The sequence below is a fragment of the Alosa sapidissima genome, chromosome 9 (genome assembly GCF_018492685.1).
Source record: "Alosa sapidissima isolate fAloSap1 chromosome 9, fAloSap1.pri, whole genome shotgun sequence".
Lineage (NCBI taxonomy): Eukaryota > Metazoa > Chordata > Actinopteri > Clupeiformes > Clupeidae > Alosa > Alosa sapidissima.
In genome coordinates this window covers 8,450,565-8,465,003 of record NC_055965.1, presented here as the reverse complement: position 1 = coordinate 8,465,003, position 14,439 = coordinate 8,450,565, and the positions used below count along the sequence as shown (strand labels likewise).

At 42.8% G+C, this 14,439-nt stretch overlaps 2 protein-coding genes across 3 annotated transcripts; one reads left to right on the top strand and one right to left on the bottom strand.

Annotated features, from left to right (window-relative positions):
• The first annotated feature begins 276 nt into the window (after window positions 1-276).
• LOC121719825 (apolipoprotein L4-like) lies at window positions 277-5,528 on the top strand. Its single transcript, XM_042105618.1, has 5 exons — window positions 277-357; window positions 2,392-2,443; window positions 2,779-3,312; window positions 4,005-4,112; window positions 4,218-5,528. The coding sequence occupies exons 2-5, from the start codon at window positions 2,424-2,426 to the stop codon at window positions 5,092-5,094; spliced, it is 1,539 nt and encodes a 512-aa protein (XP_041961552.1). The 5' UTR covers window positions 277-357; window positions 2,392-2,423; the 3' UTR covers window positions 5,095-5,528.
• A 3,519-nt stretch (window positions 5,529-9,047) lies between these two features.
• LOC121719826 (peroxisomal sarcosine oxidase-like) lies at window positions 9,048-13,821 on the bottom strand. Of its 2 annotated transcripts, none has more exons than XM_042105619.1 (8): window positions 13,326-13,821; window positions 12,607-12,755; window positions 12,119-12,332; window positions 11,268-11,450; window positions 10,816-10,968; window positions 10,133-10,282; window positions 9,886-9,961; window positions 9,048-9,564 (listed from the first exon to the last, which is right to left on the bottom strand). In XM_042105619.1, exons 1-8 carry the CDS (start codon window positions 13,431-13,433, stop codon window positions 9,434-9,436), a joined length of 1,164 nt encoding a protein of 387 aa, XP_041961553.1. In that variant the 5' UTR covers window positions 13,434-13,821; the 3' UTR covers window positions 9,048-9,433. The 2 variants fall into 2 exon arrangements, with proteins under 2 accessions (XP_041961553.1, XP_041961554.1); XM_042105620.1 differs by lacking the exon at window positions 13,326-13,821 and adding an exon at window positions 13,237-13,305.
• Between the last annotated feature and the right edge of the window lie 618 nt (window positions 13,822-14,439).

The following is a 14,439-nucleotide window of genomic DNA, read 5'->3' as shown; positions in this document are numbered from 1 at the left end:
GCCTTTCTCTTTATCGTCTTTCACCCTACCCAAGTGCCTATGGTGTGATCTGCAGAAACTCTGCAGCCTCAGCCCAAGTACATTTATTTCCAACCTGTCTGGGTCCTTAGGGTGAAGAAAACACAACTCACGGTAGCCTATATACCATAACATGCACTGGAAAATTAAAAAGACCTCTTGTGCTTCAGCCCACTAATGTCAGTGGGAAGACAGAAAGACGTTCTGTCCCCAGCCCCCCCCCCCCCACACACACACACACACACAAGCCCCCCCCCCCACACACACACACACACACAGGACTCGCTACTGCCGACTGGCGGCTACTTTCTTTTGTTGGACTGGACTCATCGTTGAAAGGTAGGCCATTATTATTAGATATTATTGTGCCGTTAGATTTGTCTTTTAGCGAACTCGTCAGAGACATCATGTTATACAAGCTGTTTGTGTTCTGTTTGTCAAACAGCTGCTACCGTGTGTTAGTATTTGGCTATTTTTAGCAGTTGTTACTATAGGGATAGACTGCACATTGACAACGCCAGATGTCCATAAGTCTCTGTAGCCTAATATTCTGGTGAATTAAATATGTTGGCATAACATAAGGGACAGATGTAGCCTATTTCTTTACAAAAGAAATATATAATAATAATGGATTGAAACGAGGTAGGCCTAATACAGTTTTTTCTGAATGCTTAAACACAACTGTGATTCTAATAGCACAATTTCTAAAACTATTAATACTTATAGCAAAACCACTCACTGAGTTCACAAAACTAAAAGCACAAACACTGCTTTGCACTCAGTTTGTAATTTTGTAACACACACTTTGCACAACTGGCACAATTCACTGCACAGCACTCTCTTTGCGGAACTGTAAACACAACTCATGCTTTACACTCAATTTTCAAATGATCAACACACTCCTAGCAAATCTATACACATGTATGGCTATTATTTTCACTATTTTGCCAACTCTCTGGCACACTTTCTCATGTGAAAACTGTTTTAGATAATTAGTTCACTTTGCAATCAGCCTAAGCACTATAAATAAGCCACAGGTAATGTACAATGGGTACAATGGAGGGAGTAGGAAGAGTGAGAAAAGTAAGAATTAGAGGAGGCTGAAGAATAGGACGTGGAGGTGAAGAAGTAGGAGGAAGAAGAGGAGGAGGATGCGGAGGTGAAGAAGTGAGAGGGAGAGAATGACAAGGACAAGGAGGTGAAGTTAGAGGAAGAGGACAAGGAGGAGCAAGAGGAGGACGAGGAGGGGAAAGAGGAAGGGTAAGAAGAGAAAGAAATAGCCCTTTTATACAGGCAAAAAAACAGTCTACATGTGGGGATATTGTCATGTCAGGCCTGGATACAGCATTGAAGAATATATTTTTCCCGGTGCCTTGGACTAGGACATTGCATGTGATGTAGACGAAATTTTGATCGATGTAGACTGATTTGTTTTGTCTCAGTGAAATTGCTATTTTGTTTTGACTTGGAAAAACACACTTGTGTTTGTTTTGATGTGTAATAAAGACCAATACTTGAAGTTTGGATCCCTGTATGTTTACAGAACTATGACAAAAGTATGACCTCAAACTTTGACATTGTCTACCTTGTGCACAGAGAAAGCAAAAGCCAGATGTGTTTTTTATTCATACCATCGGTGTGTTGTTGGCACATTGTGTGTTTACTATTGTGATGGTTTGTGTTTACTGTTTGATACGAAAACACAATTTTTACGAAGGTGTGAAGAGTTAAGCAAGGTGTGTTAGCTTTTGCAAGAGAACTACAATGTTTTGCTGATTGGGTGAAAGGTTTTCCTATTTGTGTGTAGAGTTTTGCAAAAAAAGCCATAGTTACAAAAAATGTGCTTAAGCAATCAGAAAAAACTGTAATAGACCAGGCATGATTGAATAGAGACCACATATAAGAAAATGGACAACATATCCACATCAGTCCCTATCAACACAAGTGGTTTTCATAGGTCAGGATTATTGGGCTCTAAAACAGATTGTCAACATTATAGAGCTACTATAAAATATTCAGTTTGCACGCATTGGATCAAATCTAGATAGATATCCAAGATGGGTCGCTATCCAAAATGTATCTTGTGTGCATGGCTATGTCTGTTGGCTGCATGCAAGCTGACTTGAGTAATTTCTTTTTTCTCGAGGTGCTACTCAAAACAATGCTTCAAGGTTTGCAGGTCTGCATTTCTTTGATAGACAGTGCCGCTGCTCTCTTTTCAATGACAAGGCCCCCCAAATACCCCTGGCCAAGCAACCCCCACCACATACACACACAGACACACACACTATAGGCAAAGTTACCATTTTTAATGAAATCATCTGAGCTTCATAGCCTATGTGAAGAAAATCATTCTTTTGTGTCTTTTTAAAGGTTGAACGAACGTGACTTGGCCAGATATCAATATGGGTAAGACGGCAAAAAGGTGAGACATTTGATCCGCTGAACAGGGCAATAGATGTGTCAGATGAACGTGGGACTTATTTATGGCAAAAGAAATGGTCACTAATGTCTTTTTCAGGAGAGAAATACAGTGATTTCTGTTACATCAAAATATTGTCACGAAAATGACTAAATTGTGACTAAAACAGTCATCAGTTTTGTTGGGTAGATTTGTTGTGTCCTATAAATTCATTTAAATAAATAGTTAAATAATACATACTTGTATGCATATAGCCTATAGGCCTACTGCTTTACAGTTTGCTCCATTTTTCTGCTTTTTGTCATATATGATTGTTATCATATTTCCTTTATTTTCAGACAGGCGTTACAAAGAACTTTAGAGCGGTACATTTCTGAAACCTTATCCAGCATTCGTGCCATCAACCGTTTCTGTGCCCAACAAGACAATTGGTCCCAAAAGAGAAATGAGGAGATAACACAGATGGAAAAAATCCAGGCTGAGGCCAAGCGCAAAGGCTTTAGAAAGTTTCTGAAGGGCGTGATAACTGGTGACAGCGGACGTCAAGGTCTGGAGAAGGAGCTGGGGGATGTTCTAAAAGGCACTCTGGAAGGGATTGAGCAGTTGCAACCCTTTCTGGAAGCTGTGGAGAAGCTGGCCGTCACGTCACTCTATGCTTTCACCGATGACCACCACTTACCCAGAGGAGCCAATGCTGCGGATGTCCGTTCAGTCATCAAGGCTGCCAGGATGGCTGCCCCTCGTGTCATCCACTTCAAGAGGGACGACAAGGCGTTCTTCTTACCCAGCCTGGATATTGTGGAAGTTCTGGCATGCCAGCTGGGGAATTACATTAACAACTCGAAGCTGATCTGTGAAACGCTGGAAACAAGGTCAGGTGTCAAATAACATTAGAAGATTTAAATTGAATTGTTAACCTTTTACAGTTTTTTTCTGATTGCTTAAGCACATTTTTTGTAACTATTGGCTATTTTTGCAAAACTCTACACACAAATAGGAAAACCTTTCACCCAATCAGCAAAACGTTGTTCTCTTGCAAATGCTAGCACACTTTGCTTAACTCTTCACACCTTCGTAAAAATGGTGTTTTCGTATCAAACATTAAACACAAGCCATCACAATAGTAAACACACAATGTGCCAACTACACACTGATGGTATGAATAAAAAACACATCTCCTGTCACAATCAACCTGATTGAACTTTGACCGCGTCACGCGCAAGAGCGGCAAAATGGCGCTTGCGTTGCGCTTTGCTCAGCCCAGTGGCAGACCAGTTCTGGGGCGCGCAAGACATTGACAATAATGCATTTCATAGCGCATACCGCGTGTAATGTGATAGGCCCTTTAGACCTCTCAATATCTTTTGTAATCTGATACTTCAGTGCATTTATTGACTGATGTAAAATAATCTTTACGTTATTAATCTTATTAGTTTGTGCTTGGTAAAAAAAATGGTTTTTATTGCTTTCTTGAATAGATGCATTGGAAAATTTTCTTTTTTCATTTGGGCTATTGAAATGCCTGCCCCAATTACTTTTTTACCAATGTCATTTATATTTGCAGAGAGAAAAATTCCAACTTCTCCGAGGATAGCTTCTCTGAGGATAGCAATGAGGAATTCATTCAGGAAGAATCCATTCTTGACCATTTGAAACAGCTAATAGATTTAAGGTAATCATATTTTTTGTGTGCTGTAAATCTAGGAACATGATTTCAAATTGCATGGTGGCACAATGAAAGTGAGCTGAAGACCCAAAGCCCTTGGTAATTTTACAGGAATGACCCGGATCTGAGGTTGACATTCCTCTTCCAAGACGCGGCGGAAACTTTTATTGATGAGTTCAGCAAGCGTCATACCAGGATGGAGCAGTTCCTGTTTGATCTGGAGGAGACAGAAAAAAAGCTGAATAACATGCAACGTGGTGCCAGTATCTCTAGTGTAGCTAGCAACTCAGTAGCGGTGGCATCGGGGATATGTTCCATTGTTGGTCTGGCCTTAGCTCCAGTCACCGGAGGTGCCTCCTTGGCTCTCACTCTGACTGGGGTTGGTCTAGGGGTTACCGGCGGTGTGAACAGTCTGGTCACTGGCATCACAGATGCAGTGGTCAACAGTCGCCATAGAAAGAAAGCTGATTATATCTTCACGAATTACAAGGAGGATATGGAGAAGCTTAGTGTGTTATTGGTGGAGGTAGCAGATTCTAAGGGATCTGTAGGGTCAGATAGGAAAGGCATTAGAAGGGCATTAGAAGTAGGGAAGGCTGGATATAGGGTTGGTGCCATTGCAAAGAAGATAGATTCATTAGTAGATGGTGCCTCGGCTGTGAAAGTCCTTGGAAGTAAGGATGTGGTTAAGATTGGAAAGGGTTTCAAAGGAACACCACTGGCCCTTACTCAGGCTGCACGATATGGCTTAATTGGTCTCAATGTACTTTGCATTGGTTTTGATGGCGTCATGATAGCCAGAGAAAGTGTCAGTCTGTCCAAAAGGGGAAAAAATGAATTTGCCCAGATCATCCGGTCCAGGGTAGATCTGTGGCGCTCCGAGCTGGAGTCTTGGTCTAGGATCCACGAGTCTTTGAGAAGAGGGACCAAGAGCTTCATGGATGTAATGGATGTGACAGTTTTGCGTGGAATTGCCAATCTACTTTAGTTTTGTAAATGGTCAAGACAACAATAGAGGACTTGGTGTTTTTACACGTTAAATAACTATTTTTATGTAATGTGTAACGTGAGCCCAGCAGCGGAGAGCAGAAGTCATGAGGACCCTTGGGAGATGACATGCCTGCCATGAATTTCCGGTGGTTATGGATTGTTCTCTTGTCCCGTGTTTGGTTCAAGTTGTACGCAGTTGGCTGACATGAATCAATGATGTTAGGTAGCCTACTCTGATCTGATTGGGTCAATGACTAGGACTATATCTGTGGATGTGCCCGAGAAGACTAACAGTTAAAATAAAAGTCTATCAACGTCAATCAGTCAACAGCGTAGTAAATGTCCCACTGTCTAAATTGCCTAAATAGGCCTACTGAGAAGTACTAAAAGTAGCCAGCAGCCAGACCAATGGATGTCTTAGCTGAATTACTGAGGCTAAGCAGGTGTGGGCCTGGTTAGTACTTGGATGGGAGACCTCCTTGGAAAACTAGGTTGCTCCTGGAAGTGGTGTTGGTGGGTGGTCAGTAGGTGGCACTCTTCCCTCTGGCCGAAAAGATCGATCCCAATGCCCCAGTGCAGTGACGGGGACACTGTACTGTGATAATAATAATAATAATAATAAGCTTTATTTGTATAGCACCTTTCATACACAGAATGCAGCTCAAAGTGCTTTACATTTGAAGCATGTAACACAATAATAGTCAGTCAGTCATTATCAATCACTTTTCTTCATTGCTAGGGGCCGTTTATGATCCACTCAGCAACATCAAAAATATAGAAAATGACATGTCATAAGACTGGCAGCCTTAACCCTCTTACCCCCCACAAGCACGCCATATGGCAACTGTGGCAAGGAAAAACTCTCATATTCCAGGAAGAAACCTTGAGCAGAACCTGACTTAATAGGGGGACCCCATCTGCTTCTGGCTGGCTGCGCCCTCCAATAGCAGCAGATGTAGAATAATCTGAAAAAGTAGTCTACAGGATAAGATGAGTTAACTAAAAGCTTTCCTGTACAGGTATGTTTTCAGATCTTTTTTTTTAAATATTTACTGAACTCGCCTGCTTGATGTACAGAGGCAGGGTGTTCCATAGTTTGGGGGCATAATGGATAAAAGCAGCTTCTCCACTTTGTTTGTGGAGCACTTTGGGTATGATTAAAAGATTAGAATTGGATGATCTAAGTTTCCTTTGTGGTTGATAAGATATTAAAAGCTCAGAGATATATGAAGGTGCTATGCCATTCAGAGCTTTGTAAGTAATTCACCTTAAAATCAATTCTATAGGAAATAGGGAGCCAGTGCAGTTCAGCCAACACAGGGGTGATGTGTTCTCTCTTCTTTGTCTTAGTTAAAAGTCTAGCCGCAGAGTTCTGTATGAGTGCCAATTTCTTTAGATGCATCTTGTTGAATTAAAAAGGGTCGCACTTTGGCAATGTTTCTCAAGTGGAAATAGGCTGTCTGAGTAACTTTACTGATATGGGGCTTAAAACTTAACAATATCTCGCTTTAGTTTTGGTCCAAAAACTGTAAGAGATGCCGTCCTTCAGATGAGACGTCAAACTGAGGTCCTGACTCACTGTGGTCATTAAAGATCCCATGGCACTTATCGCAAAGAGTAGGTGGTTCCCTAATTCCCTGTGAAGCGCTTTGAGTGTCGAGAAAAGCGCTAATTAAATGTAATGTGTTGTTGTTGTAAAAGTGACAGAGGGAGAATAGAATGTATTTTATCTCACTAGCACATTTGCACAACGTGCTAGGGGCTCACCTAAAATGTTTTCTCAGTGATCTGTCTTTTGACCTGGCATTGGCACCATGTGACGCTATAGACACAATAGTGGTCTCACGTAAGTTTGTGAGTATTCACAAATATGGAATGTCAGTAATAATTTGGTTACAGCAAAATGGAGTTTGAATAAAAGCATATTTTACAATCTGTGTCTCTTATGTTACAAACATAATACTGGTAACTATGATATCAAAATAATACTACTTGTTGACTACAATGACAGAGAATAACAATATTTCAAAGATATATCAGTGTCCAATAAGGAAATAAATCATACACGATTGCATTAGCACTTCTATAAAGCAGTGTAAATATGCAGAATTTGGAAAGAATCACTAAGGTGCCTTGTATGTTAACTTGATGTATAGCATTTGGTAAGACAACATAATGATCATTATCTGCAATGAACATAAGAAATGTTTTCCCTTAGCGTCTGTGAGCAGAATAGCCACCCTTGCAACTGTAAGCCAGAGACAGAAAGTCTCACAGCCTCGCGATGTAACAAATTGCTTTACTGCATTAGTGTTCTAGCCAGGTACCGGCTAGAACAAGGTAGCGATGGAGCTTCTCAGACATTCATCATGACAGAGCTAGCGAAAAGAAGCAGAAAGCAAGTAATTTGTTGTTGGAGGAACAGGGAAAGAGGAAATGGTAGACCGACTGATTGAGGAGGTCGTAAAATATATACTTTAAAGCTGTAGGGGCAGAGAAACCTGCGAGCAAAAAGCGAAATTGGCAAAACTGCATCTATAAAATCAAGATTTCTCTTTTTTTTAAGGTTTAACCGATGGTTCCAAATTATAACCTTACATACTTCATACCATAGTATTTTACAGTTCTGGAGGCCATATGTTCCTATGACATGGCTTAAATTCATTCAGCAAAGTACATTCACATTCAAGTTCAAGTAGTTTTATTGTCATGTACTTATAAAATTAATTATAAGTAATGAAATTCTTAAGCTCAAGAGCCAGCTCAACTTAAAAGAGTAAAATTGAAAAGCAGTAATTAGGAAGGTGTATTTTGTGTGTGTGTGTGTGTGTGTGTGGGGAGGGGGTATGTTGTGTGTCTGGGTGGGGGGTTCTGAGGTTTGAGGTTGATTAGCTATGTGGATGAAGAATTACAGTTCAGCATCCTGGTAGTTTGTGGAAAGAAGCTATCTCTGTATCTGCTCGTAGAAATCTGCATACTCTTGTACCTTCTACCAGATGGTAGGAGGGTGAAGACACTGTGGCTGGGATGACTGGGGTCAGCGAGGATTCGCTTGGTCTTCCTCCTGCAGCGCTGGCTGTAAAGGTCCTGGATAGTTGGTAACTCAGTGATCCTCACTGATGTTAATTCCAAGGAATCTGAAGCAGCTGACTACTGCTGTGCCTCCAGTATAGATGGGTGCGTGCTCTCCTTTGTTGTCTCCTGTAGTCCACAATCAACTCCTTGGTTTTGCTGATGTTGAGCAGCAGGTTGTTGTCTTGGCACCAGGATGTCAGGGTTGCCACCTCTGCTCTGTAAGCAGACTCATCATCACTCGTGATACAGCCGATTATGGTGGTGTCATCAGCAAACTTAATGATGGTGTTTGAGGTGTGAGTTGCCATGGTCATGAGTATACAACGAGTACAGCAGGGGGCTTAACACACATCCCTGCGGTGCACCAGTGCTGAGTGTTAGAGTGGATGAGATGATGTTACCCAGCCTGTGTCCTGTCAGTCAGGAAGTCAAGGATCCAACTGCACAGAGAGGGACTGATGTTTAGGTCTCTGAATTTCATGATCAGCTTGGATGGAACTATGGTGTTAAAAGCGGAGCTGTAGTCAGATAGATAGATAGATAGATAGATAGATAGATACTTTATTGATCCCCAGGGGAAATTCAAGTTGTCAATGAAGAGCATCCGTACATAGGTGTTTTTCTTATCCAGGTGAGAAAGAGCAGTGTTCAAAGCAAATGCTATCGCATCGTCTGTGGACCTGTTTGGCCTATAGGCAAACTGGAGTGGATCTAATGTAGAAGACAGGGAGGATGTAATATAATATCTCAACATACCTTCAACACAAGCTGCACAGAGCAGGGCAGACATAAAACGATAAAATCATTAGCTGCATTAGATGATAGAAGACCATTAATGATAGCAAACAGTAGGGGGCAGCAGCAAGTTAGCAGAACAGAACAGTGGCAACAAAGTTGATGTTGATTTTTCACAACATTCTTTATTTTCACCCTTTCCCCTGACTTCAAGGTAGGCAGTGAGGGTGTAGTAGTGGAAGCATTATATAAAAATCACACCAAGTGCACTTTAAGCTTGAATTCCTCTGAATCATGTCTTCTCCGTGTGAAGGAGCTCAGATGGCACACGTTCATACATGTACTACGTACCCATATTCTATGACTGTGTGCCCCGTCATCTGTGACAAAGGCATTGAAGCTTAAAGCGATCTCCTCTCATCATGAGGCAGACTGTTGATGAGCATTAAAGTCTATTGATTCAATAGTCCATGATGCTTGATGATGCATAGCATTGGTCCCCTGGAGAGCAATCATCAGGAGCAGATCTACAGTGCGGACTTGGCGGGCGTCTGGAAGCGGCTGATCTTGAACGGGGAGACGTCGTGGGAGGGCAACTGTCCCGTGCTCAGCTCGTACAGGATCTTGCCAATGACGGGGCCAAACTTAAAGCCATGACCTGAAAGGGAAGTCGCATGAAGGGCCGAGTTAGAGACCAAAACCTCACATGCCTATAATGTAGTATAGTTCTATTACCACACTCCCAGCCTGCAAATCCAACCCACAAGATTGTTGTTGTTTTTTTCTTTTTTTTGGGGGGGGGGGGGTAAATGTGTGTGTGTGTGTGTGTGTATGTGTGCAGGCCTCATTAAAAGTTCAGGCAGAGAAATTGTGTGTGTGTTTGTGTGTAAGTGTGCTTTGGGTGCCGTGGGAGTATGGTAAGGCGCTTTAGGGCATATGTAGACAGCACCAGGTTACCATCATGAACACCAGGACTGACCTGAGAATCCAGCGCCGATGACAATATTCCTGTAAGTTGGGTGATGGTCCAGGACAAAGTCACTGTCAGGTGTTAACTGTCAAAATTCCAAAGATAACTCTTAATGATGAGTTATAATAAACATAATCAGGACAGTTTTGGCTGAAGGAAAAGCAGCAGGCAGAGATGTATGCAGCCTGTGGCGTGTAGGGCCAGTGCGCTCCGGTTGAGAGGCCGGGCACCATGACGACGGTCACCCATGACTCACGGTGTACATGCAGCTCTCCACCACGGCGGGCACGGGCACCAGGCCGGGCATGCAGCGGGCGATGAAACGCTGCAGGATCGCGATGTCACTCTGGTCTGTCTGTCGGTCGCGCTCGTCCGGGTCTGTCTCCTTACCAATGTGGTAGCACACCTGTTAGAGGATGGAGACAGGTAGGTAGCACACCTATTAGAGGATAGAGACAGGTGATAGCACCTATTAGCACACCTGTTAGAGGATGGAGACAGGTGGTAGCACCCATATATAATTATTCTGTCTGGGATAGGACAATAGAACTATAATATACTTCAAAGCACCAAATAGTCGCTCCCCCAAGAGTATGTGTATAAGAGTTATATCGTTGGAGGGGGCGTGCTGCATTTGCTTGATAGCACTAATGAGGTGCTTTTTAAGGACAGTATGATCAAATGTGCAGGTGCAGATAAATAAACTGTCAAAGCTGGTTGTCAAAACAACAATTAGGAAAGAGTTTTAGTTTTCAGAGGTGCACTTAAAAGCTGCACTAATCTCAGCGTGTTAGTCAGCAGGGAGGGGAATCAGCAGTGTAATGCACATGCAAAAAGAAATTCATTTGAATAGTTCTCATTTCGCAAATGGAACCCCAAGGCCCTATGCGCCACTCAATCCCACACAGCCACCTTTCTCAGCCAATCAGGCCGCCTCACCTTCATCAGTCCTGGGTACTCATTGGACGGCAGGCCGTAGATGTGCTGATCCGCCTCCTGGCTCTCCAGCTGGATGAAGCAGGGAAAGCGCTTCTGGACGTCATACGAGCCCGGAACCTTCTCCCGCCAGTAGCACACGTTTATCTTCACTACCTGTCCAGGAGGAGGAGGAAGTTAAATTCTGCCCAAGACCCACAGGCAGATCTTATTTGCCCAGATGAAAAATGGTCCTAGGAACTACAGGCAGGCCTTTCCTCAGTGATTCCCCCTGCGTTGTACAAACAAACCCAAAAGTAGCCTCCCACAATTGCTGCATTCACAATACACTTTTAAATTGAATGACCTGGTATACACTACATTGTTTGTGTGTGTGTGTGTGTGTGTAAGTAGCAAGTCCAGCGGAGAGCGACTGAGGCCATGTGTGGTGGTGGTTCGTGGTGTTCAGGCTGTACCTGCAGTGGCAGCCCCAGTCCAGTGAGGGAGAGCAGCGTGTTAGCCCACGGCCCCGCCGTTATCACCAGGCTCCTCGCCTGGTACGCCCCAGAGACTGTAGTCACCGTGACGACCGCACCTGGCGTGATGCCAGTAACTTTTTGCCCATCTTTGATCACCCCGCCAAGTGACTGAAATAGCCTCTGATGAAGGAAGCACAGGTAGACATAGAATCATAACACAAACAAGTTAAATGACCATAGACATGTCCATGGCTGTGAAAAAGTTATTAACAAAGTGTAAGTGTCATATGACCCCACATGAACCAGAAACAGAGATTAGTAAATGAATGATTTACTCAGCTCAGAGGCAGTTTGAACAGGAAACATTGCAAACACATGAAATAGACTAGCCAATGGGAGCACGTACCCCATCCTGAAGTGCCATTGATTGTGTTGGCATGAGAGTAGGTGGGTATCATTAGGTATCAAACTATATCCGACCTGATTGGCTTGAGTTATGTTGAGGGATCTGAATGTCTGAACAGGATGACACCATCACTCAGTAACACAATGTCCTTTATGAGAATGAACCTGCACTTACACACACAAGAATGTCTAGTGTAATGGATCAAAGTCCTGGCCTGAGTCCTCTGTGTGGGTTAGGCTGAGATTGTCAACAGTGATATAGCAAGTGGTTCAAGGTTTAAAACGAGGCCTAATGCTGTTAATGTTCTGTTCAGAGGCTGGGGAAATATGTTAAGTGTTGGGCCCGGGTTCTTTTTACGTTGCTTTTGCTGTATCTAGTGCACCTAGCTTTGTTAAAGGCATTTACTGATGCACAGCGATGGCACTGTGAGAGTTGTCCTCACCTGAATGGACGCGAGGGCCTTGTCGGCGTACAGCACCCCTGCGGTGGTGTCCACTAGCGCCCCGTCCCCGCTGCTCAGGTTGAAGTTGGGGACGTGCTGGCTGAACTCCTCTCTCTTCAGCACCACCGTGGGAACTCGATTCCGCAGCAGCACGTCCTTGACACGGGGATACTGCTGACCGTTCTCGGCGCCCATGACAAGGAGGCCTGTGCGTCTGCAGGAGAAATATTCAAAGAAATATTTCAAGCCAACACAAGAGTAATAGCTGAATATAAAGATAGGCAGAAGATATTTAATTCATTGCAGTTGTATTTTGGGGAAGTCTGATGTTACATTTGATCGTCTTTTATAAAAGTTCAGTGAGATGTTGTATTACATTCTTGTGGGCAGCTCGCTCTTGACTTACAGTAAATGAAAATATGTCAAATATGTCAAACAATAATATTTTACTGTTTAATTCAGCATATCAGAGGAAGCATTTCACCCACCTGTATAGTTTCACACCTGCTTCTTTCTCCAGCTCAGCCCACAGTTTGTAAGAATCCTCCATCATCCGGGCGTAGAAGTCCTGCGGATAGGCCTTCCGGATGATACGTGTCTGGCCATGGGAACTTCCACGAGAGTGAGGCAGGATGAACTTAAAGAGCAGGAAGAAATGAGGTCAAACCCTTTACACTTAAGGTTGGTTGTGTTAAATTACACACAGTTCTGCCACAGTGTCTTTCACTCAACATTTTGCAGTGACAGTGACACTGACTCCAATGTCTCAAAAGCAGTAATAGGACACAAGACTGCAGTTCAATATTTTCATGTCCCAAATATTGTAGCCTATTTCTTAAGTGAAGTGCAGCAAAGTATAGTAGCCTAGTAGGCTAGTGCAATGCATTTTTTTCATGTTCAAAAATATTGCATTACACCCATATGAACTGCAAACAATTCCTCCAAAACTGCAGTATTCAAACACAAAAAAAATACTAGAAGTAGTGCAGTTATTTTTTGTAATCGAATCGCCAACTTTCAGCTTAAGCTACAACACAAATGTGAAAATCTTTCCCTTTGTTATGAGTCAGCACTCGACAAAAGTGTAGCCTGTTTAGTATGGAATCAAAATAGTTTACCAGTTTGTAGGTCAGGCATACCCAGGGCATGTACATATCTTAGAGGTGCAGCGTGAAAGTAAGGTTACATGAGGGCACTGAGCACCGACCTGTTCGAGAAGGAGCGTTTTCTTGTTATTCTTTGCGTGGTAGTACGCTGTACAAGACCCCTGGATCCCAGCTCCGATCACAATGCAATCGTATACTTGCGAAGACATTTTTCGCACAGCTCCGCGACAATCACACACTGACGGACTTAAATCAACTCTAAAGAGTGGAAGTTGTTACACTTCCAACTTGAAGTTAGCAGTCCGGAGTTATCTAGTTACACTTACGTAACCATGCCTGACAGATGGCCTAGTTGGCATTCCCTTCGTGTAGTGGCTCTCTGTAGGCTAGCCTATAGTACGACGGAGTATAGGGCCACACATGAAGAAAAAAATATGTTTTGCCTTGACGAGATCAAACTCGACATGTCAATGAAACATTGCAGTTTTCTTCGAGTGCAACAATGATTAGACATAGACATAGGCCTACATCATGTGGACAAAACATAGAACATATTAACCTCCGTTGCTCAGCCAAATACTTTCCTGTTATCACAGAGTTACAAGTGGTAAATGCGATGGTCAAAAGTAAACGTCATTAGCGGTTTATTTATTTTATTAGGCCTATTATTAAAGACTGTTTTTCATCTAAAGTTTCAACTTCATGCTTATGCACTAGACTAGGTATAGCCTACTAATTGTTCTCCCCAATCCCAGACTTCCACATTGCATGTTCGTTTGTAATGGATGCAAATTTGCTGAAGGGACGAATCTGTCCTCCCGACCAGGCAACCCCAATCTAAGTAAATGCACACATATTCCCTCACGGGATCAAGAGTATAGGCCTATATACTTATAGCCTATATCTGTGTTTATAGCCTCCTATGCAGGTGAGACATGGAAAAGCAGTTTTAGAAAAATGAGTTCCATGTTAACCTATGGAGAATGACTGCATGTGGGTCATGAAGGCCAGTTATTTGGATGTGCGGTGGCCTTACCCACGTAAAACAGAGTGAAATAACATTTTGTAGCATACTAAACATCATATCATTGGAAACATGTATTATTCTAGCATATAATAGTGCATGGTAACCGCAAGATATAGCGCTTCACGATGACGGCAATGAGTTAACAGACGACGCAATCTATCTGAATATCTGCAATCTAATCTATCTGA